General features: G+C 47.5%; 1 protein-coding gene and 1 pseudogene across 1 annotated transcript in view; one reads left to right on the forward strand and one right to left on the reverse strand.

Moving 5' to 3' along the window:
* Nucleotides 1–911: 911 nt before the first annotated feature.
* Nucleotides 912–2785, reverse strand: LOC102819364 (annotated as a pseudogene).
* A 7575-nt stretch (nt 2786–10360) lies between these two features.
* COL18A1 (collagen, type XVIII, alpha 1) overlaps nt 10361–24286 on the forward strand; it is a 75714-nt gene continuing 61788 nt past the window's right edge. Inside the window, exon 1 of the mRNA XM_006876562.1 lies at nt 10361–11018. Coding sequence (XP_006876624.1) covers nt 10361–11018 — 658 coding nt within the window. The remainder of the gene's footprint in view (nt 11019–24286) is intronic.

The following is a 24286-nucleotide window of genomic DNA, read 5'->3' on the forward strand; positions in this document are numbered from 1 at the left end:
CTCTCTCTCACTTTATTGTAACAGCTGGTGATCCTTGGTGTTCCTAAACTTGTGGTTACATCACTTCAATCTCTGTCTCCATTGTCATTTGATCTCCTGCTGTGTGTGTCTGTGTCTACATCTGTGTCTCTTCTCTTTTATAAGGACACCAGTTATATTGTATTAGGACCCACCCTTTTCCAGTATGTTTTTGTTAGGTGCCATCTAGTCGGGTGTAACTCATAGTGACCCTGTGCACACTGGAACAAAGCACTGCCCAATCCCACACAATCCTCACAATTGTTATGCTTGAGCCCATTGTTGCTACGTCTGTGTCGATCCATTGCCTTGCAGGTGGCGGGGGGCGGGGGGGTCTTCTACTTTTTCACTGACCATCCATTTTACCAAGCTTGATGTCCTTCTCCAGGAAGTGGTCCCTCCTGACAATATGTCCAAAGAATGAGAGATGAAGGCTTACCTTCCTCACTTCTAAGGAGCACTCTAGCTGTACTTCTTCCAACACAGATGTGTGTATTCTTCTGGCAGTCCATGGTACTTTGAATATTCTTTGCCAACATCATAATTCAAATGCATCGATTCTTCTATGGTCTTCTTTATTCATTGTCCAACTTTTGCATACTATGGCTTGGATCTGGCGCATCTTAGTCCTCAAAGTGATCTCTTTGCTCTTTAATGCTTTTTTCTTTCTTTCTTTCTTTAATACTTGAAAGAGGACGTTTGCAGCAGGTTTGCCTAATGCAATAAGTCTTCTGATTTCTTTCTTTCTTTCTTTCTTGTTTTTTTTTTTAAGAAAAACCAATAGCTTTTATTTTTCCTCAATATACATTTAGAACATCTCAGAAAAGGCCTCATGAAACAGACCAGAGGACTATGCACAAAGTCAAGAGCCCCAAAGCCAAGACCACAGCAGTTTAGGGTCTTCCTATGAGCAGTGAGGCAAGGTCTTTCATGACATTGGAGTTCAGCTGAGGAATGGTGCTGATCTTCAGAAGTCTACTGCTGGCATACTTATTCTTTTATACATATATATGTATGTATATATATTTTAATTTTTTATTGTGAGTTATGTGATAGTTTACATGGGAGAACATTAGTTTTACATTCATCCTATTGTATATTGTTTCATTGCCATGGTTATAATCCCCTCTATGCATCATCAACCAACCAAAGGGTATACCATACAAGCCTGCCCCCAGTCTTCAGCACACAGTCACTCTCCCTCTCTGGATCTAAAGTTCCCAGCTGCTCCATCTCTTCATGTCATCGTCTCTGCCTCCATCTCTGGCATCACTGCTTCTCTGGGTAGGGTTCCGCTCTTGGCTCTTCCCACTTGATAGTCCCAGGGACCTCCGCTCCTAGACTGCAAAGTTAATCACGCCCCTCCCTGCTACAAAAGTCTACCTTTACATTTCCAACCCTCACAATCAATCCTGATAACAATTATTCACTATTGTATCACAGGAGACCCATCCGCATCTCATTTCATTGGTCCCGCCTAGACAGATTAGATACTACTCAGTGGAGATTCTACCTTCCTCCTTGCCCTCTGGGTTCTAAGTTCCCTCTTGAAATCTTTTAAGCCAGTCACTTCTTGCCTTTGTAGCCCCCCCCCCCCCACACACACACACACACTTTGGGTAGGCAATGTCCAAGTTGTCCATCTCTGTCTACTCTGTGTATGGAGGGGGTGGAAATGATTGGCATACTTATTCTTGATAGTGATGAAATTCGTTAGTGTTTCATTTACTTTCACTACATTTTTGGCATGTGCTGCATGACTTCCAGTACTTCTCTCTGTGTATCCAGTGTAATATTTCTGTTTTAAGCTCCATTTTCCTTGGTCTAGAACCTTCTGAGACAAGCAGAAAGCAGCAGTTGCTATCTTAGAAGGGTGGTAATGTACCATGTCATAGTCAATAAGCGTCAGCTCCATCAAATACTCGACTAAAGTGTGCTGTTCAACAGCAACCTCCCCAGCTTTCGATGCTCGTCTTAAGAAGTGCAGGGGCAAGGGTCGACCCAATTCAAATTTCAATTCTTTCAAAATTAGTTTCCATTTCTCGGATTTGGGATGGGTATAAGCATTGTCTGTGATATAAACGAAGTCTTCAGTAATTGGAGAAAATATCTCCTTATACTTGGAAGCCAAGAGCAGAGCAATAATCCCAACCAGTTGAAGCTTCTTATGGGAGACTGGCTGAATCTGCAGGAAGCGGCCCATAATGATGATACACATGTACAGTGTCTCCTGCAGAAGCCTAAACTTGGAGTGAACTTGCACCAGCCAGTCTACCAGGATGGCGCACATGCGTCCATTGATATCACTTTCAGCTAAAAAATGTGGCTTTATGGATTGCAGAACCTCAAGCTGTCTCAGATATTGATAGATGTCCTTCAGATAGTCACTGAAGAGCTGAGGGTTCTCTCAATCTTCATGGTCAATATCCTCAAGGCATCATAAAGCTTGGCACAGCTTCTCTTCCTTCATGGAGACATCCTCATGTAGGTTAGATGGACCCTTTGGAGCAAACATTTCCATTTGTACTGGTTTCACAGAAGCAGTAGGTTTCAGTTGTTTCTTGGCATTTGATGTTTTGGTGGTTTGAACAGGTACTTTGGTGTTCAGAGCTTTCTTAGCTTTTTGTGTTGCTCTGCTTGTAACTCTATTTCCGATTTCTTCTAAAACTGCCCATCTAATTGTCACATGACTCTTAGTTTTAGAATTAATTTCTTTGTCAACATTTTCCACATCATTGGATACCGTCAGGGGTCAGAGCAGAGCCATTAGGAACCAGGAAGTCTAGAATGACAGCCTGGCCCAGGAGGGAACGTGGACAGAGGGGGCAGTCTTTTGATTTCTTGACTGCTACTTCCATGAGTATGTTCATTGTGGATTCAAGCAAAATGAAGTCTTTGACTTTAATCTTTTCTCCATTCATCTTGATATTATTTATTGGTTCAGTTGTGAGGATTTTTGTTTTCTTTACATTGATGTGAAATCCATACTGAAGCTTGTATGCAATCCATATTGAAGTCTTTGATCTTCATCAGTAAATATTTCAAGTTCTCTTGTTTTCAGCAAGCAAGGTATGTCATCTACATATTACAGGTTGCTAGCAAGTCTTCCTACAATCCTGATGCCACATTCTTCCTTATATAATCCAGCTTCTTTTATTATTTGTTCAGCATACAGATTGAATTAGTAGGGTGAAAGGATTCAACCCTGGTGCACACCTTTCATAATTTTAAACTGTTCAGTATCCCATTATTCTGTTTGAATGACTGTCTCTTTGCCTATGTACAGGTTCCTCATGAGCACAGTGAAGTGTTCTGGAATTTCCATTCTTTGCAATGTTATCCATAGTTTGTTACAATCCACCCAGTCGAATTTCTTTGCATAGTCACTATCACAAGTAAGCATCTTTCTGGCATTCTCTGCTTTCATCCAAGATCCAGCTGACATCAGCAATGATATCCCTCATTCCACATCCAGCTTGAATTTTTGGCAGCCCCACCCCCACCCCCCAGCATATGTTTTGTTTTCTAAATTGTCTTCAGCAAAATTTTACTTCCATGTGACTTTAATGATATTGTTCAATGATTTCTGTATTCCACTGGTCACCTTTCTTTGAAATGGGCAAAAATATGACTCTCTTCCAATCAGTTGACCAAGTAGCTATCTTCCAAATTTCTTGGCACATATGAGAGAATGCTTCCAGTACAGCATCAATTTGTTGAATCATTTCAGTTTGTATTCAATTTATTCCTGGAGCCTTGTTTTTTGCTAGTGTCTTCAGTACAGCTTGGATTTCTTCCTTTGTAGCATTGGTTCTTATTCATATGCTACCTCTAGAAATGGTTGAACATCAATCATTTCTTTTTAGTAAAGTGACTGTATGTTCCTTCCATCTTCTTTTGATGCTTTCTGCATCATTCAATATTTTGTTCATGTTTTTGTTATTGTAAAGTGTCATTGAGTTGGTTCTAACTGATAACCACTCTGTATACCATTTCTGAGTTGCTGCTGATGGGTTTGAATTGCTGACATTGTGGTTAGTAGTCCAGTGTTTATATTACAGGACTCCATTTTGCCCATTGTTGTGTTGTTGTTGTTAGGTACCATTAAGTCAGTTCCAACTCACGGCAACTCTATATAGGGTTTCTGAGGAGCAGCTGGTAGGTGTGCACCATTGACCTTGTGTTTAGCAGTCCATTGCTTATCCTACAGTGCCACACTAGCCTTCAATATTTCAACTCTAGGCTTGAATTTTTCTTCAGTTCTTTTAGCTTGAGAAATGCTCAGGATGTTCTTCCCTTTTGGTTTCCTAACTCCAGATCTTTGCACATTTCATTATAATACTTTACTGTGTCTTATTAGGCTGCTTTTTGAAATTTTCTGTTCAGCTCTTTTGCTTCACCGTTTTTTCTAGTCACTTTAGCTCCTTTGTGTTCAAGAGGAAGTTTCATAGACTGAGGCAGAGGCGAAGGCATAGAGAGAGAGAGCAGCTGAGAACTCTAGGTCCATGGAATGAGAAAGGCTGTGTGCCTATGGGCAGGAGGCTGGCTTGCAAAATGTGCCCTTTGGACATTTAAATGAACATATATTTTCTGGGTGGTTTGTGTACATCAAAAAAAAAAAAAAAAAGGAAGGCAAGGGGAGTAAAGGTAAATACTATTAACCAATGATGCATGGAGGGGATTATAATCATTTCAGTGAAACAAAATATCATCAGTTGAGTATAAAACTGATGTTCTCACATATAAACTATCACCCAATTCACAATAAAAGCTTAAATACAAAAAAACAAAAAGAAGTTTCAAAGTCTCTTTTGACATCCATTTTGATCTTTCTTGTCTTTTTAGTGAGCTTTTGCTTTCTTCATGTATAATATTCTTAATGTCATCCCACAACTTTTCTGGTCATTAGTGTCCAATGTATAAAATCTGTTTTTGAGATGGTTTTTAAATTCAGGTGGGATATATCAAGCTCTTAGTTTGTCTCTCATGGTCTTGTTTTAATTTTCTCCAGCTTCAGCATGAACTTGAATATAAGCAATTGAAAGCTACATGCCCAAAGAAGACAAGTTACATGGGGGCCCATGTGGAGGGAATAGCTGGTGTGCCCAGCCACAATGGGATCTAGTCAGAAATGTGGTTGCACTGTGGGTGTATGAAAGTATGAGTATGTATTCCACAGAAAGCCCACGACCTTACTTTGACTGATGTTAGCAAGCTTCTACATCATCTCTTCCCACTGATGTGGTCAGTTTGATTCCTGTGTATTCTATCTAGTGAGGGCCATGTGTATAGTTGCCTTTTATATTATTGAAAAAAGAAATTTGCAATAAATAAATCAGTGGTCTTGCAAAATTCTGTCATTGGATCTTCAGCATCTTTTCTGTCACCAAGTCCATATTTTCCAACTATGAAAACAAAGAGGATACTTCAGTTTTAAATTTCACATTCCAATTACTAGTAATCAATGCATCTTGAATGCATGCTTGATCAATTTCAGAATTAAGACATTGGTAGAATTCAAGTTCATCATCAATGGCTTTAGTGCTTGGTGTGTAAATTTGAGTAATAATCGTATTAATGGGTCATCCTTATAGGTATATGGATACTATCCTATCACAGACAGCATTGTACAGCATCTTGAAATGTTCTTTTTGATGATGAATGTGACATCCACAATTCCTGACAGAGTAAACCATATGATTGTCTGATTCAAATGGCCAATACCAGTCCATTTCAGCTCACTAATGCCTAGAATATCGATCTTTATGTGTCCCATTTCATTTCTGATGACTTCCAATTTTTCTAGATTCATACTTTGTACATTCTAAGTTCTGATTATTAGTAAATATATGCAGCTATTTCTTCTCAATTTGAGTTGTGCCCCATCATCAAATGAAGGTCCTGAAAGCTTTACTCCATCCATGTCATTAAGGTCAGCTCTGCTTTGAGGAGACAGCTCTTCCCCAGTCATATTTAGAGAGTCTTCCAACATTAGGTGCTCATCTTCTGGCAGTATGTCAGACAACGTTCCGCTGCTATTCAAAAGTTCTCAGTGCCTAATCATTCAGAAGTAACCTGCTGCGTCTTCTTTCTAGTCTGTCTAATCTGGAAGCTCTGCTGAAACCTGTCCACTGTGGGTCACCCTGCTGGTATTTTAAATATCTGTGGCATAACTTCCAGCATCACAGCCACCATACCTAGCCACCACAGTAAATCAAACTGGCAGACAAATGATGAACTCCAATCTGACCTTATGTTAACTGATTACGTCTGCAAAAACCCTGTTTCCAAATAAGATCTCACTCACAGGTGTAGGGGTTAGGAATTTGTAGGGGACACAGTTCAGCCCATAACAGTCGATATGAGGGTGACATCAGGCTAACCAGCTTTCCCCCAGTCTGGTCCTCACCACTGTTCATGGACCACTGGAGCAGCCTCATCAGAGCGAAGCTGTTTCCACCACAGAATGGGTTGGGGGTATTTGTTCTGGTTTAAGGATGTCCCTCCTTGTCCCTTGCTTTGCCCAGGAATCTTGAGTTGAATGGATAAAGGTGATCACCCAGTTGTGCAAGCAGCCACAGGGTCCACAGGGATTTAACATTTATACCGTGACTGCCTGAGCTCCCTGGCCCGGATGGATGAGGCCACACAAGCCCGGGGCCCCTCCACATACGTGCTGTACATGTGAGGAACTTCCGTTCTGAGGTTTCCAGAGACATTCTTCAGCATAAAATCGCATTACAGGCAGATTTTCAGGCAAAGAAGAGACTATTATCTGGCGTTTCTTAGATTCTGTTCTGTGCATTGTGGGGATTAGTTTTGGGAATGAGGCTCTTCTGAGATGCAGCTGTTTATTTGCGTAGCCATCCCCCAGCCCTAGAGAGGGGACTCAGTGTCCAGCTGTTCCAAAATCTAGTTCTGATTCAAAACAGCCGGGTCTGTCTTTTGAACAGAATCGCACCCTGAGTTGGAGACAGGCCTCTAGGGTTGTTTCACCAGCATCTGCCCTCATGGATGCTGAGCTGAGCCATGCATGGGGGTGGGCAACGACCCCTGGTTACCCAACCCACAGAAGACAGATTACAGGAGGGTCCATGCAGAAGGAAGAACTGGTGTGCCCAGCATACAATGGGATCTAGTCAGAAATGTGGAAGTGAAAGCAGTGTGGGTGTGTGAGAGTATGAGTATGTGTACTAATGTGTGTATGTGATTGCATGTGTGTGCCGACATATATGTGAGTGTGCAGGTGAGAGTGCATGTACAGTGGGTGAATGTGCATGAGTGTGGGTCTGATTGGACATAAGTGAGCATATACAAACATACGTGTCATGTGTGAGTTCATATGTGTGGCATGTGTGTGTACATGTGCGTGTGCATGGACACGTGAGTGAACTATCTGGGTTCCTTTCTGGTTCGACCTCTGAGGAGCTCTATGACCTTGATCAGGGTCCTTATTGCCTGGACACAATGGGCCTAGGAGAGGCCCCAGCCTAGCCCCAGCCATGAAGTGGTGGTGGGGGTTCCCTGTGATGGGACAAACAGGCACTTTGGTTGGCTTGGAGTTGATGACAGAATGGTTAATAACAAGTGCTCCTGAGAGGCATCCCTCCTTTCTGTTAAGCATTGTTCCTTTGCACAAAGTCAATGTTGCTCCTTTGGTTTGTAGGGTATCACGCAAGTCTGGGAGGTTCTTAAAGCTGTGTGACTCTCTGTGAATCAGAATCACCCCTGGAAGACCCCAGGAGAAGGGGGAGGTTCTGTTCTGAGAATCCGAGAAGGCCAGGGAGTCCTCACTTTCTTCTAGAAGCAGGTCATTCTGTAGGTTATGCTCAAAGACATCTTTGGGCACTGATGTCTGGGGCAGCAGTGGACAAGGTGGCAGCTTAACCCAGGTAGCTTGGACCCAGATGGGAAGTTTGGATAGGATGGGATGGGACAATGTATCCCTCAGCTCTATTTCTGTGCAAAATTCTTTGCATTTCTGTACATTTTTGATCAGTGATACCAAACATGCCAGAAATGCAAAACCCATCCAGTCTAAGACTGGTTTTAGCTGGTCAAATTTATTATTTAACAGTCCACATGGAGCCACTGTGTTGTCTCTTTAGAAAGTAGCCCGAATGCTTGCGTAGTCCCTCTGCCAATGAGTGGCTGGTTATCAGGGTCTTTGATTGGCTGGAGTAGGTGTGTCTGGTGAGTCCTGCACACTTACAACCTCCAACCAGGCCTAGGGGAGGCCAGTGGTCAGGAAATTCCACCAGGGGACATGGGCATACCTGCTGGGTCCCCTCACTCACCACAGCAGGCACCCTCGGCCTGTCTGCCCCTGACTCAGTGCTGCAGAAAGGAACTTAATCCATGCACAGATTTCAGTGTGCAGCTTTTTATTCCCCAGTAGACTGAACTTCTTTATTTTCATTCCAACGGAACAGTTGCTTCCCAGAAGGATTTCTTTGTTTCCTGACTACCTGTGTGGCATCACTTAATTATTGATAATTCACTCAGAGGGAGAGGAAACTTCAGGGGGCGGGGGTGGGAGGGGCTCCTTTTTAGTTTTAGGAAAGCCCTCTGCTGCCCTGGTTGCCATAAGTTCCTGAGGCAGATGCTTTGCCTTGGTTTCCTGGACCTGCCTTCAACTGTGTTAGGTGAGCAAGGCTGTGGGCAGAACCAGGGCTCCTGGGAGGTGCTGGCTTCAGGTGAGCAGTACAGTGAGGATCTGATTTGGGTGTAGTGGGAGAGAATGGAGCCCAGACTCCCCCTCCACCTCCAGTTCACACTTTACTATGTAATAAAAAAGGAGTAAACTGTGGAGTTGTACGATAAGCACTGGACTGCTAACTAAAAGGTTGGCATTTCAAACCCACCAGCCACAGACTTGACAACAGCAGCAAAGGCCAGAAGAACTAGGTAGAGGGAAGCATAGGACTGCTGCTGGAGGATGAGGAGTATATTCCCAGCGTATCTAAGGGTCTTCCAGGCATGTTAGTGTCATAGGCTAGTGGGCACCCCGTCCTGTGGGTCAGAAGCCGGGGACTCTTCCCCAGGGAAAATATGACCTAAGCAAGCATGGAGGACTCTGTGAGACCACTCCCCAGAGCATGGTGAAGGTGATCACAGTGCTCTGTGTTAAACTGACCCACATAGCAAGTCCTAAGCATCAACTCTACTTAGCAGTGATGCACCCTCCCTAAACCAGGTGTCCATGGAGAGTACTGAGCTGCCCAAGGATTCATGAAGCCCTAACACAGCTGACCTTGGAGCTCACCTGGCCAGCAGCTGTAGTGTCCAGGATAGCTGCCCCTGAGTGGGTGTGAGGGATGACAGGGTCATAGTGGGTTGGGCTTTACCAGGGCCCCCTATGACTCTGAGATTCCACCTGCAGGGACCTGCTTTGTACACCAGTGAGGGTGAACGTAGGGTGGGTCCACCAATCCATCAATCCCATATTGCTCTTCCCCCCAGCGCTGTTAGCGTTACCAACTAGGTCCCTTCCCAAAGATTCTTAGAAGTATTGAGCCACCACCCCTACCCCCTGCCCCTGGTTCCCATCAGGGTGTTCGTGAGAACTCGGAATCACAGCAGTCTTTGCAGGGAGGTCATTTCTCATCAGTGAGAAGGCAGCCGAGGTGTTGTCTGCTAGAGTTAGGAATGAAAAGCCCACAGGTGAGGAGAGGTGTGGGGGAAAGAGGCAGAGCCCAGGGCTCAAGAGCTGGTGGAGACTGCTCACCCACTTTCTGTGGGTCATACTCCTGGGCAGGGCTCTTTACACCTCTCTGCAGAGTCAGCAGCTGGTCCCAACAGAGGACTTAGAATTTTAACAATTTGGGCATCTTTAAATCCCAGTTTTACCTCAGGACATGGGCCCCAAGCCAGGCCCTTCCTCCAACACCCACTTCTCAGTTAGAGCAGGAGGAAACCAGGCCAAGTAGGGGGCTGGGTGGACATCTGAGGGGCTGGTACCCAGAGGGCCTGGCCCAGAGTTCTGTCGAGTGGGTAAATGTGGTTGGCAATGGGCTGGATGCCCTTCAGAAAATATCTTTGTCCTAAGCCTGTCACACTTCATGGATGTATGGAAAGCAAAGAGTTAAAAGTCTTTTGAGGGCCAAGTCATGGGGGACATTCACAAGAACTGTGTCTGCCCCTCTGTGTGGGTAAAATGGCAGGCAGAGCATCTGCAGGAAGAGGGCGTGCTGGGAAGCTTGAATGGGGAGCTGGCAGCCTGCCAGGAGGGTGGGGTGAGGGGAGGGAGGGGAAAGCTGGGAGGGTGGGAAGCGTGGGGAGGGTGGGTCCAATCTGGAGGAGAAGCTTCTGCCTGCTGGCCTGCAGTGCACACACGGCTCTGATGGCTTCGGACCCCAGCCGTCACTGTAGCTTTCTGCTGCTCACCTGCTGCCTTGCTACCGCCCATGCCGAGCTACTGGGCCTGGAATGGCTGTGGGGCCCTAATATTGTGAACCCCTCTAAGGGGCTGGCCTCCCAGAGCCGAAACAACACACCAGTACAGTCTTTAGCAGACCCCACGACAAATGTGATGCTCCAGGATGCCCCTACGAAACAGACGACTACCCCTACTGCCCCTGAGCCACCCCTGGAGAGATTGGAGGCTGCCCAGGACGGGGCCACCACTGCCCCTGCTGCCCTTGGCTCCATCCCAGACAAGAGGGAGGAGAACATTGCTGGTGTGGGAGCCAAGATCCTGAACGTGGCGGAGGGCATCCGGAGCTTCGTCCAGCTGTGGGATGACACAACTTCTACCAAGAGTCCAACAGGGGCGAGTACTTTGGCTCCCGTGGCACCCACGGACCCCCTCACCCCTTCTGAGTCCTCAGACATCCCTGCAGGAAGTGGGACTGCACCCTGGGCAAGCAACACAGCCCCCAAATCACAGGACACCCTGAGGACCCATCCCAGCACCTTGCTGGCACCCACCCAGATGTTTCCCTCCCTGGGCAGGCCCCGGGCTCTGCTCAGGGAGCCCTTGATGCCTCCACCATCTCCAGGTAGAGCTTCTTCTCTCTCCTTCCTGGGGTGGCCCCAGAATCTGGATGGTCGAGAACTCCTGCCCGAGGCCACCCTGCCCAGCCAACAGCACCAGCAAATCAACGTCCCCCGCCGCAAGCCTCGTCTGCTTCCCCTGGTGATGGGCTCTGCTCACTCTGCCCTTTCCGCTGACCACTCTGGCCTGCGTGGTAGGAAGGCTCTGCTTGGCGACCCCAATAGTGGGGGCAATCATATGCAGGTGGGCCACCCAGCCGAGTGGTCTCCAGTTGCAGCTTTAATCCGGGACCGTGGTGATTGGGGTTCTCATGTGGTTAATTCTTCGGGTCTTGATTTTGCTAACACCTCCGAACCGCTTGCCCCTACTGGGCAGTCCCCTGGCCACTGCCGGCCTCTACCACCCTCGATGCTACTTTGTCAACAGCTGGGCATTGCCCATGCCTGGCTGCCCAACCACCTCAGCCACGAGAGTGAGGAGGAGGTGTGGGCAGCTGCACAGGACTGGGGGGACCTCCTCCAGTCAAGCTGCCACCGCTTCCTGGGGTGGTTCTTCTGCCTGCTGCTGGTCCCCCCTTGTGGTGCCACCCTGCCACCAGGCCCGCCGCCCTGCCGCCAGTTCTGTGAGGCTCTGGAAGACGCATGCTGGAACCACCTGAAGGGTGGCAGGCTGCCCGTGGCCTGTGCCTCTCTGCCCACCCAGGAGGACGGGTACTGTGTGTTCATTGGGGTGGCCGAAGGTAACGGCCCACTGACCACCCTCATTTTTTGGCTACTCTGGACTTAGCACAGAGACCCCCTTACTGCAGCCACATACAAACACCCAACACCTGTGTTGTGTGTTCAGGGCTCAGTGAACCCTCCTGGTGGTGGGCAGGTGGTGGGACCCCCTCCAAATAGGAAAGACACTCCAGGAACTGCCTAAATATCTTAACTCGTGTGTTCCTCACCACAGTCTGAGGTAGCCCTACATGTCCCTGGTCCCAGGTAGAAAATGAGGCATGGGTGATGGGTGGTTACACAACCCATGGAGAGGGGAGGGGGAAAAAAGGGAGGACAAGAACAGGGAATGAGGAGGGGAGGGCAGAGGCACAAAGCAAGAGGATAGGCCAGCAGGCCTGCAGGAGGAACTAGGAAGCCTAGAAAAGATTCCCCCACTGTGCCGCCCCCCCCCCCCCAGATGGCTTCTTGCCCCTCCGCAGTTGTTTGCACTTTGTAGCTTTGACCCTGGAGCCAACTTGCCCTCTTGTCTTTGATCCTCTCCCTATGGCATATGGATGGACAAATGGCCTTGATCCCCTGGTTAGCTCCATGGTCATTGGGCTTCAGGACTGGCAGCTCCACGACTGATTGGGGACTTCTGGGGGAGAAATGCATGCAGACCCTCCCATTGGGGGATTGAGAGATATGTGGGCATGGGACCATATTCCAGCGTAGCAGGCTGCTGGCCCAATTCCCAGGAACACTGTCCATTTGCTCAAGGCCTGTGCCAGTCGGGGGTGCAGTGTTGTTGTGGGGGAAGGACGTGTTCTGATGATTGGGTGGCTATGGGAGAGCTAGGTCATAGGTCCAGTCAGGCAGCAGCCAGTCCATGCAGAGTGGGGTGGGGGTCCTGGAGCTGGCTGAGGGCAGGAGCGGCCACACTGGGGCTCTTGACTGAGGGCTAGAGAGCCAAACAAAGAAAGAAATCATGTCTACTGTCCCTGACATTCCCTGTCCCCAGCCCTGGGTGGGTGGAGTCAGCAGGACCTACCCAGCAGCCTGGGCTGTTAGTCCACGCCCACCGTGCTGGCTCTGCAAGTGGGGCAGGGGGCAGCCTGCAGCAGGCACCCTGCCAGGGGAATTCGGTCAGCAGAGGCTTAGTGCCAGGCCCTAAGCCCGTCCGGCATCACCCTGCCCACCCCAGCCTGAGGCTCAGCGTGTGGCCCCAAAGAAAGGGACGTTAACACGCTCCCACACTCCTCAGGGGGCTGGCCCCTGGGAAAGGTCAGAAACCTGTCCCTGATTTCTGAGCCCCACTAACACACCTCGATGTCACAACAGGATGGGCCATGAGGCAGCAGCATCCCAACCTGCCTTGGGTGTTCCCAGGTCAGAGCCACTGTCCATTTATGGTGGAGCCAGAGGCCTCTGGTTGAGCCACCCTGTGGCTATGTATGCTTTAAGTGAGGTAAGGGGATTGAGCAGGATGGGGGACCAAGCTGTTTGAGGGGCTTAGAGGTACAGTTGGGAGCCAGTTCAGGCAGTTTTCCCCAGTGAGTCCCAGACAGGTCTGTGTAGGGGAGGGAAATCTCTAACCATAGCTAGTGTTGCTGTCCGGGCGGCCTGAAGGACTTCTGATAGACTATCTGGCCACACTGGCAGTGTCCGCTGCTGCAAGGAAGACTAGTCTTGAGCAGAGGCCTGGAGGACTCTTGTAGGCAACAGCCGTGTCCTTTCTGCCAGAGATGGCCTGAGGTTGCTCCCTCCTCTGGTGGTCCTTCCTGGAGGTGGTTCCATGGCCAGGGGCTGGAGCATCCTTCTCCTCCTCCACCTTTCCTGCTAGCTTCTCCTCCTGGGGTGCTCCACTTTCCCCTGAGGAATCATAAGTGGGAGCAGAGGGAGGAGGACTGCCCAGCCCCTTCCGTTTATTAGTGATAGATGTGAGTATTTGGGAGGGGTGCTGGGCTATATGCCTGCTCCCATGACAGCCCTGTGCTCTCCTGGATGCTGTCCTTTTGGCTGCCTGGATATCACCAAGGACCCAAGCCTGGAGACATGAGTCTTTTCAGGGAGGGGACACCAGGAACACATGCTTCCCAGTCACCAACCTCTCCCAACAGTGGGTCTTCCATTTCTCGCCCCTCCAACATTACTGTGACCTGAATGGTACCACCCTCACGTGTATGGATCCACAAGTACCAGCCCTCAGGGAAAAGCTCCCTCCATGTCCCCCCCAGGAAAGTGCTCAGGGGAGGAGCAAGGTTGCCCAGTAGGCTGTGGTCAGTTTGGTGAGTATCGGGCATGGGAGGTGTTCAGGAGAAGAGGTCACTTGTGGAAGTTGCAGTCAATGCGGGAGCCCAGCTGTCAGTCAGCACACAGGTCCAGAGTCCTGAGGAAGCAGGTGAGAACAACATACACAGGTGCAGGTGAGGGCTGTACCAGAGTGAAGTGGGTAGGCCAGGTGGCCTGGGCTACCCTTGCCCTCCGCTCCCCTCCCCTACTTCCTCCAGACACCTCCTGGGGCTGTCTTCATGGTGTTGGAGCAGCAAGGGAGCTGTGCCCAAAGGGTGAGACAGTCCAGTTGGGTCCGTTTTCTTGTGATGGTGTGTTGCTTCCTCTGTTCAACTCCCTAGCATGGAAGGCTTCCTAGAGAAAAGGGTCTGAGGTTTAAGCAGCTTTTCTCTGAAAACTCCTCATTCACTTGGTGCAGCCTGTGACCTCTGGCCTTCTGTCCACTGCTGCTTCCTGAGCAGCAGGTGTTGTTGCTGTTAAGTGTCGTCCAGTCAGTTCTGACCCATGGCGACCCTGTATAGGGTTTCCGAGGAGCAGCTGGTAAGCTTGACTCACCAACCTTGCAGTTCAAACGACAGTTCTGCGCATAACTCACAGCGCCACACCAGGACTCCTGAATGAAGGCGGAGTCTCATAAATGCCAAGGGAACAAAAGGAGGAATCTGTCCTCAACAGGTAGCCCCTAGGGAAGAGGCTCTGGTCCTCAGGCCTGTTCTCTAAGTCACCATTGTCTTGCCAAGGCCCTGGTCAGATCTGCTCAGGGCACATGTCTACTTCTTTTCAGAATAAGGTCTTCAGAATGCTTTTCTGTGAACAAAGCACCCACCCTGGATTTGGAACTAGAGGGAAGTGACCTTGGTTGCCTAGCTGGGCCCTTGGCCATGTGGTTCTGCTTAGATGAGGTATAGGACTAATACCAAGACAGCTGGTCCCTTCACTCTGAGCAGGGTAGGAGTTGGGGGTCTGAGTGGTGACGTACAAGGCATCAGGTCTCAATCCCTGAAACTTGTGACTGTGCCGTATATGACAGCCTTTGCAGATGTGATGCAGTGAAGGGTCTTGAGGTGGGAGATTGTCTTGTATCACTTGGATGGGTCTTAAATGCTACCGTAAGTTTCCTTATAAGAGGAGCCAAAGAAAACCCACTGCCACTGAGTCAATTCCAACTCAATGTTGAAGAGAATTGGGGAAATTTCACCCAGAGAGGGGGAAAAGACAGAGATTGGCATTTTTCAGCTACAAACTCCTTCTTACAAGAACAAAAAAAGGCCCAAGCTTAGAGCCTAGAGCCTCAGAGATAGCATATCTCTGTCCACATCTTGATTTCACCAGTGTTACTGACCCCAGGCTCCTGGCTTCCAGATCTGTGAGAGAATATGGTTCTGTTGTTCTCGATCCCTCCCCTGGTTGGTTGGTGGGAATTTGCCTTAGCAGCCCAGAACACTCACATGGTGTTAGACCTTCTGCAGCAGCCTCAGCGGATGTGTGACCTTGTGTGCATCTGACCAGTCTTGGCTGACTGAAGGGACCACCACTTTGAGGAGGCCACATTCCTTAGGTGTCCTTCAGGGAACCCCACCTGGTGTGGGCTCCGTGGACAGTGCAGGGAGCTCGAGTCAGCTTTGCACTCTACACCTTTCCACCACCCTGGGAACTCTAAACCCTTCCCAAGCCCTGGGAGCAACAGTGAAAGGAGCTGACATTCATGGAGGATGTGGGGAGCAGGAAACAGATCCAAGGGCAACAAAGGGGCATGCAAAACCATGGCTGGTGTGGGAGTGAAAGGTGGGCTCGGGCAGCCTAGCTGCTCTATCCTCTACCAACTACTAGGTAGACTGAGCCCCTAGACTCCAGGTGACACCACCCTGTTAAAGCAGCCGAGAATGCAGGGCCTCACAGGCGGGGACCTGCCACCTTCTCCTGAATTCTTGTTACTCCAGAGCTTTACCAAGACATCTTGATCTTCCTGGCTTCAGACCCAGGGTGTGTTTGTGTCCTCCCATTTGTGGTTGTCTCAGTTTCCTAGTGCTCAGGGGTGGATTAACCAATAAGCAAGGCAAACATGGGCTTACCTGTGTTTACTAATCTGTAGTGAATAATTTCACAGGGGTTTTCACCACATCTTCAATCCACTTACTCATTCACCATCCATCCATCATCCATTCATCCATCCATCCATATTCATCCATCCATTGGGTCATTACATGGTTTGTTCAGGTCAAGTCCTCCTCACATTGCCGTATCTCTGGTTCTCTGCCACTATCTTCACAACACTTTCCTTGATCCCAGCTGGGAGAACGTCTCTGCTTTTAAGGATAAAAGTGATTAGATTGGGCCCATGTGGATAATACAGGATAGTCACCTCATCTCAAGGTCCATAATCTTAGTCATATCTTCAAAGTCTCTTTTGCTGTGTAAAGGAGCATATTCACAGGTTCTGAGGATTAGGACATGAACATTTTTGGGGGCCACTATTCTGTGATGCTGTGGGCTAATAATGCACTGTACTGCAAAGTTGGTTTAAACTGCAAGGTCGGTATAGTTCAAGCTCACCAGTTGCTCCTTGGAAACCCTATACAGGGTCGCTATGGGTCAGAACCAACTCAACAGCACTTAACAACAACAAATTCTGCTAACCACAGTGTGTGTATGTGAATGTGCGTGCATGCTGTGCGTGTGTATATGTATGTGTCTGTACAGTAACCCATTTACACTCATGTGTTTGGATTATTTTTGCATAAATGAGAGTTTATTGGAGGAGAATATTAAAAGTACCATGCATGGGCTGCCAAAAGAACCAACAGATCTGTGTTGGAAGAAGTGTAGCCAGAGTGCTCCTTGGAAGCCAGGATAGCCAAACTTCGTCTCTCATACTTTGGACATATTGTCAGGAGGGACCAGTCGCTGGAGAAGGATATCATTTTTGGTAAGGTGGAGGATCAGAGAAAAAGAGGAAGACCCCCAATGAGATGGATTGGCAAAGTGGCAGCATCAATGTGCTCAATTATGGCAACAATAGTGAGGTTGGCCCATGACCGGGCAGTGTTTCGTTCTGTTGTGCATAGGGTCGCTGTGAGTTGATACCGACTCGATGGCACCTAACAACAACAACTGGGTGTAAAAGTTGCTTTTTTCTCTTAACAATGTGTCTCAGAAATCCCCATATACAGTTGCATGGTTCTGGCATCATTCTGGTATTCTCTTTAGCCTCTTCCCAAGGATGGACCTTTAGGTGTTTTCAGCTTCTCTTTATGACAGATGATACTATAATGACCATCCTCATTCTCCTGTAGTTATTGATCATGGCTCATTCATATCATGTTAGTTAAGCAGTATTGGCCAAGTGCCCCTACCATTTGCAATCCTGGTTTAGGTGCTGGAAGCTGCAGGATCAGGCAGAGACCCTTACTTAGTGAATTCAAAATCTTCTTCAAAAGTGCATTGTCCTTCCTTGGACATTATTTTTTCTAGATCATCAAACATATCCCCCTGAGGCTTTGAATGGGTTGTGTTTAATGCATAGATTATAATAGATTTATAGACATAACTCCATGTCAATATTCAGTGTCTACTCAGGGATGTGGTAAGTCTCTCCATTTACTTAGGTTGTTTTTCAGTCTTTCAGTGAAGTTTTACAGTCGTGGCTGTTTCTTGTAATGCTTGTTTTCAGTTTTTCTCTTTGTTATTGGTATTAGATTCTCCCCAAGGTCGGTGTAAATCCACCAGCTGCTCTTCAGAAACCCTGTACACAGTCTCTATGAGTCTCAGTTTAACAACAACATAGTATAATTGACTGGTTTAGATATTCTTATATGCTTATTAGGTTCACTAAGTTTCTTTTTATGTATATCTTATTGAAGCGATTATATTTTATTTTAGCAGGAAACTGAGCTGAAGGGTAGTTGGGAGAGGTGTCTTAGTGTCTCTCATTAGAAATCAGAACTTTCTCCCATTTTTACTAGGTCTATTCCATACCTTGTTATTAGGGAGGTATCAGTGGTGCCTGGCTAGTCACATCAATACATACCATCTTCTTTGTCCCACTTATTGACTTTCAAACTGAATTCTGTTTTATCTGATATTACTGTTGCAGTTGCTAATGTTAGTTTTATGTACTCTGAATCGCAGTGACCCCGTATACAACAGAATATAATGTTGACCAGGCATGCACCACCTTCATCATCTGCTCCAGTTGGAACCATGGTATATTTTGAGTGTCTTCCAACCTAGGGGACTTAATCTTCCAACCCTTTATTGGATAATATTGTGCATCATAGGATTTTCATTAATTAATTTTCAAAAATCAATTGTTAGGCCTTTTTTCCTAGTCTGTGTTAGTCTGGAAGTTCTGCTGGAATGTGTAACCCTGCTGGTATTTGAAACACCAGTGATGTAACATCCAGCATCACAACAACACACAAACCACCACAGTATGACAAATGGACAGACAGATGGTGGAATGCTATGATATTTGCTTACTTTTGTTTGATTTAAAAAACAAAAATTCTTTTTTGTTTTGGTTGAAAATACATACAGCAGAACAGACGTCAATGCAACATTTTCTACATTTATAATTCAGTGATACTGATTACATCCTTCAAATCATGCAACCATTCTTACCTTGCTTTTCCAAATTGTTCCTCCCCATTACCATACACTCACTGCCTCCTCAGTTTCCTGTCTAGTCTTTTAGGTTGTTGTTGTCTGTTTCATCCCCTATAGGTAGTTTTGAAAAAGCACAATGCTCATGGCAAACATTCTTTACTAATCAAGCTAAACTATTGTTAGGTTTAAAAAAGACTTCAGGGTGTCTAATATTTTTCTATGTTTTTGTTTTGTTTTTAATGAATTTGTATTTGCTGATCAGAAAAAGAGAAGGGAGGAAAAGATGAATTGATTCTGTATATTCATATACAAAAAATGTTACTGAAGGAACACAATCTTGGCTTAACAGACTTTACTACAGAGCAATAGGAAAATGTTATTTTACCTCCTAATATTTCTTTCTGGAAAAATTTTCTCCTCCTAAAATACACAAGGCAAACATGTTCTGTCTTCAATAACATATTGAATTGAATCAAAAGAAAATGAATTATAATATTTATGAATTATTGGAATATCTCTGGTTTAAAGATGGCTACACAACTCAGTTGGTAGGACATGAGACTCTTAATCTCAGTGTTATGGGTTCGAGCCCCACCTTGGGCGTTGACTTTCTTTTGTTATTTTTTAAAGCTTTTATTATGAATTAAGTGATAGTTTACATTGTAGAAAATCAAGTTGTACACTCAACCAATTGTATTTTGTTTCATTGCAATAATTACCATCCCCACTATGCATCAGTATTTGTCTCTATCCCCCCCCCCTTTTTTTATGTACATAAAAGCACACAGGAATATATAATAATTCAAACAACCAAAGGGCATATTTTGCAAGCCAGCCTCCTGGATGCAGCCTTTCTCTTTCCATGAGTCTAGAGTCTTCAGCTGCTCTATCTCTCCATGTCCTCATCTCTGCCTCCATCTCTGGTGTCATTGCTTCTCTGGTTAGGGTCCCACGTTCTGCTCTTCTCTCTTGATGGTCCTAGGCGATTCTTTTGTTTTTAGTCTTTCAAACCTTAAACCTTTTGGAGTCCTGGTGCGGCACTCGAGGATAAGCACTGGACTACTACCCTCAAGGTTGAAGGTTCAAACTCACCAGTCACTCCTTGAAAACCCTATATAGGGTCACTATGATTAGAAAGAACAAAATCTGTGTTGGAAGAAATACAGCCAGAATGCTCTCTGGAAGCCAGTATGGCCAGACTTTGTCTCTCATACTTCAGACATATTGTCAGGAGGGACCAGTACTTAAAGAAGGATGTCATGTTTGGTAAAATGGATGAATGGAGAAAAGGAGGAAGACCCCCAATGAGATAGATTGGCACAGTGGCAGCAACAATGGGCTCAAACATAGCAACGATTGTGAGGTTAGCGCTGGACTGGGCAGTGTTTCGTTCTGTTGTGCATAGGGTTGCTATGAGTTGGTACCGACTTGATGGCACATAACAACAATGAGTTGGGACCACCTCCATGGCACTTACCAACAACTTACCAATGTCACTTTAGCCAAACTTTTGAACACTATTTAGCTAGATGTTTACTTGTCCTTTTTCCTGTTGATCTATTTGGTTTGTGTATTTGGTATGTGCCCCTATCCTGCTACAGTAGAATTTCCTGAGTGTGGAGCTCGAGGGAACATTTAACTCAACCTTGCCCTCTCATTTTAAGGCTCTTACTGACTGAGATTTAGGGCTTTCATCTCCCCACCCGCATCCTTTTCTGAATTGTTTGACTAATATTTCTGAATCTGCATCTCTAACAGAAAGCACTGGTGGATTTATCTAAGAGGTTTCAAAACAATGGGTCCAGTTTCCACACACTGTCCTTGGAGACATTATTCCACAATGAGCTTGATCATGAGCAGAACTGCAGAGGCATGGGGAGTACTGCCCAGAGCTTTCTCCTGACAGCTGCTCAGTTTCCATCAGACTGTCAAGGCGAGAAAGGTGTGGGGATTCACATAGCAGCTCACTTGGGCATGTGCAGTGTGGACAGTCCTATGCAGGATGTGGTGAGATCCTGCTCATGGTCCCAGGCTGTGGCTACTGCAGCCTGCCCTTGGTCTTGTTGACTGTGGCCATGGCTGTCAGGTATGCAGATTCTACCTGTCCACATCGAAGTGGGAAGGTGGTATTCATGGAGCCAGCTCTGGCTTGAAAGAAAACGTCATTGTAAGAGTCACTATCTTTGTGAGTTGTTTCAGTTTGCAGGTGAGCATCAAATCCCTTTCTTCAGAGTTCCCAACACCCCCATGCGCTATCAGAAGTTGCCTGATTAACTTAAAATATGAGTTTGCATCACTTGACATCCACAATATGTTCTATGATTTGGATATTGTGCAAACACCAAGAGAGAGGTGCCCAGGATGGTGTCCGGGTAGACTGGGACAGCACCACCACCACCTTGATAATGGACTGTGTGCTGCTGGTGTTTTTAGATTGCCACTGGTCTCCAGAAGCCTCTTTTGGCCCCTGCTGTGGCAAGCACTAGCTGTCCAGCTAGCTTTGCCTCATGCTCAGGCTCCCTTCTTTTCATCCCTCCCTGCTTGCCTTCCCTCCAGCTCCCTGCAGTGGCCTTTAAACTCCTCCAGGCTGGCCCACCCCTCTTCCACCTCCTCTTCCTCCTCTCCCTCCTCCACCAGCTGCCTTTGCGGCTCATCCTACCACCATGCTCCCCCTCCCTAAGCCCAGGCTATTCTGTAGCTACCACCTGGGAAGGAGCCTCAGCTTTGGGCCTGGATGTGACAAGCAGGGAACCCTAACTGCACCCTGGCTGAGTGGGGCAGTGGCCTTGCCAGGCATTCCCCTCAGTGGTTCCGGTGGTATCTGCACCTACCCTGAGGTGATCACCAAGATGGGTGGGCACTGGGATTCCCACCCCTGCCGTGTTGGTGGACTCGGGACCCAGAGAGCTAGTGAGGACATATAGGGTATTTGAATTTGTTGATCAGAATTTCTGTTCTCGGATCAGGATTTCTGAACTCGATTATAGCCTATGGGACCATAGACGTATATGTATGTGGTCAGACACTTCCTGAGTGGGCATTATGTATGCCCGATGGTCCTGATTCACCAGATTCATTCAGAATAGAGACATGAGTTCTGTGGGGCCATGAGAGAGGCCTCTTGGTAGGACTGAGAGGCTCATAAAGGTAGGAGGTGCTTCTCAGTCCTCAGCCTGTCCTTCCTGGGACCTGTAGGTAAAGCAGACTCTCAGAGTGCCCTGGCCCCAGGCCACATCCAAAGGAGTTTGGCAGGCAGGCTGGGTCTGGGTGCTGCATATGGGTGTCTGCGGGCCAGGCAGGGTGCATGATATCTTGGGGCACAGGAGCAGGACATGGTGTCAGGAATGCGCGGTTTCTGTAGGGTGGGTGCTGTCAGGGCACGGTGTTTGGGGCATGCCGTATCAGTGTCCAGAGTGTACAGTGTCCACTTGCTGCACTGTTGGTCAAGGGTGTGGGATGAGGGATGTTGGGGTGTGACCTTGTGGAAGGCCAGGGCTGTGATTGGCTGATGCCCTGGGACAGGAGCCTGGCTCAGGCAGGAGTGAGCATCTGTCTGGAAAGTATCCAAACAGCAGGCCCTGGATGGGGTGCCTTTCTTAGGAAACCAGCCTGTGCTGGAGTTGAAACCTCTGTGTTTCTTGTTTCTTGTCTGTGTGGCTGGTCAGTGTCTCCAAGTTAAACCATCTTTCCCAATGCTAGTTGTCACAGTGTGGACATTTTGGGGACCTGGGGACTCAAAGACAGCCATAGAGTACTCCCCCCCCAGTCTGCCCCAAACCGGGCTGTGGTGGGAGCAAAGGGGCCCATTGTCAAGGGTATTAGACTGGCTGGCTGCAGGCCCTGACCCTACCAACTCTGTCCTCTCACCACTAAACCTGCAAAGCACGGCCCTCCTGGGGCTCTGGTGAGAAGCAGCAACCAGCAGAGGTTGAAGTATGGCATCACAGTGCCCATGCCCTGTGTCTGTCAAGTTCCCAGGAGCTGGGAAGTCCGTGGTTCCCTCAGAGTTCTGACAACTGTGCTTCCCAGCACACCTGTCCAAGTTTTGAGAACTAGCCTTGAGGTGTCTCCAAGCAGGCCCTGACAAGTGGACCTCAGGGCAAAGGCGTTCTTAGCTGTTCAGATGGTGATGACTGACACAGGACATTTTGTCCTTAGTATAGTTGGAATCCTTGTGTGGCGCTATAGAATAATCACTGAATTGTAACGTCGGTTTGAACCTCAAGGTCAGTGATTCAAACTTGCCAACCACTCTGCTTCTCAGAAATCTTATACAGGGTCACTATGAGTCGGAACCTACTCGATGGCACTTAGCAATAACATAATTAAACACTCAGAATCAACCATACCTCCACTAGTCTGCTTGGTGAAGGAACAACAGTCTTGAATTCCACACATCCACACAAGATTTCACACATTTGCAGGAGCACTCCATGCTTGAAGGGAAGATCCTTGTCCAGGATGATGTGACACAGCTCTTGGTGTTGAGGGAGGACAGGGCAGATGGCTAAGCTGAGCCTCCATCACCTTTGTGCTGTAGGACCTTCATAGAGAGGAACTCATTTGGAGAGAGCGCTGGTGATCCAGGGACCTAAGTATTAGGACCCTGCCTCCTACAGGAGACCACATGAAGAGGAAACGAGACTGTTTGGAGTAACTGGTGCTGTGTGTTGGATCCCCTGCCACCCCTTTACACTTGGTGCTTCCGAGCTGCCCAGGAAGCCAACAGCACCTGTCCCCTACATCTCATTTATTTTGGAGAAGTTTTAGCTGCTCCAGAGGACGGTCAGTGGCAGGTATATCCATGTTTTAGATTGAAGAGGCAAGGTTATTAATACTTAGTTTAGTGAGACAGTCCTGTTTCCTAACTCTTAGACTGTTCTTCTCGGGTGGATGCTTGAGGACCAGGCAATTCTGAAAAAAGGGACCTGTGGCCAGGCCATCCTCCAGGGGGCTGATACCAGTCTGCAGCTAGCCAGCCTCCCTTCCCAGCAGCACTCGAGGTGGGATGTGGGGCAACTCGGAGCAGGCGTCTTTATGAGGAGTGTGTCCTGCTCAGGAATGATGGAAGAATGAGTGATCCACCTGAATCCTGTGGGGACTCAGAGGAGCAGTGAAGCCCTCCAGGAAAGGATTTCCTGGGCTCTGCGGGCCCTGCTGAGCATGTGAATTCTAGTCGGCTTAGGAGAGAGGGAATCTCTCAGCTCAGTGATGCCCTAGTGCTTTAAAGAACTGAGCTTTCTTGTCTTACAGTTTTGGAGACTGGGATTCTGAGGTCCAGGTGTCAGCTCCTTCTGAGCCTCTCAGGCCTCTCTCCCAACTGGTAACGATCCTGGGCATTCTTTTGCTTGTAGATCTATCTTCACATAGTACCTGTGTTCCCCCTGTATGTGTGTCTTCTCCTTTTATAAGATACCACTCAGAAGGCTTAGGACCCACCTTGCTCTGGTTTGACTTAACATCAGATAAGCCAAACTTATCATCCGATAACATCTGCAAAGAAAAACCACATTTCTCCAAATAAGGTCATAGATACAGAAATTCGGACTTCAACATATCTTTGGGGTACATATGCAACCCGTAGCTATGGACTTCAGCTATTTCCTGTGGCCCCTTTCAATTTAGGGTGGTTCTGGCACTCCGATAGTACCCACTTGAGTGCTCACACAGAAGA

This window comes from Chrysochloris asiatica, unplaced genomic scaffold (assembly GCF_000296735.1).
Source record: "Chrysochloris asiatica unplaced genomic scaffold, ChrAsi1.0 scaffold00391, whole genome shotgun sequence".
Taxonomy (NCBI): domain Eukaryota; kingdom Metazoa; phylum Chordata; class Mammalia; order Afrosoricida; family Chrysochloridae; genus Chrysochloris; species Chrysochloris asiatica.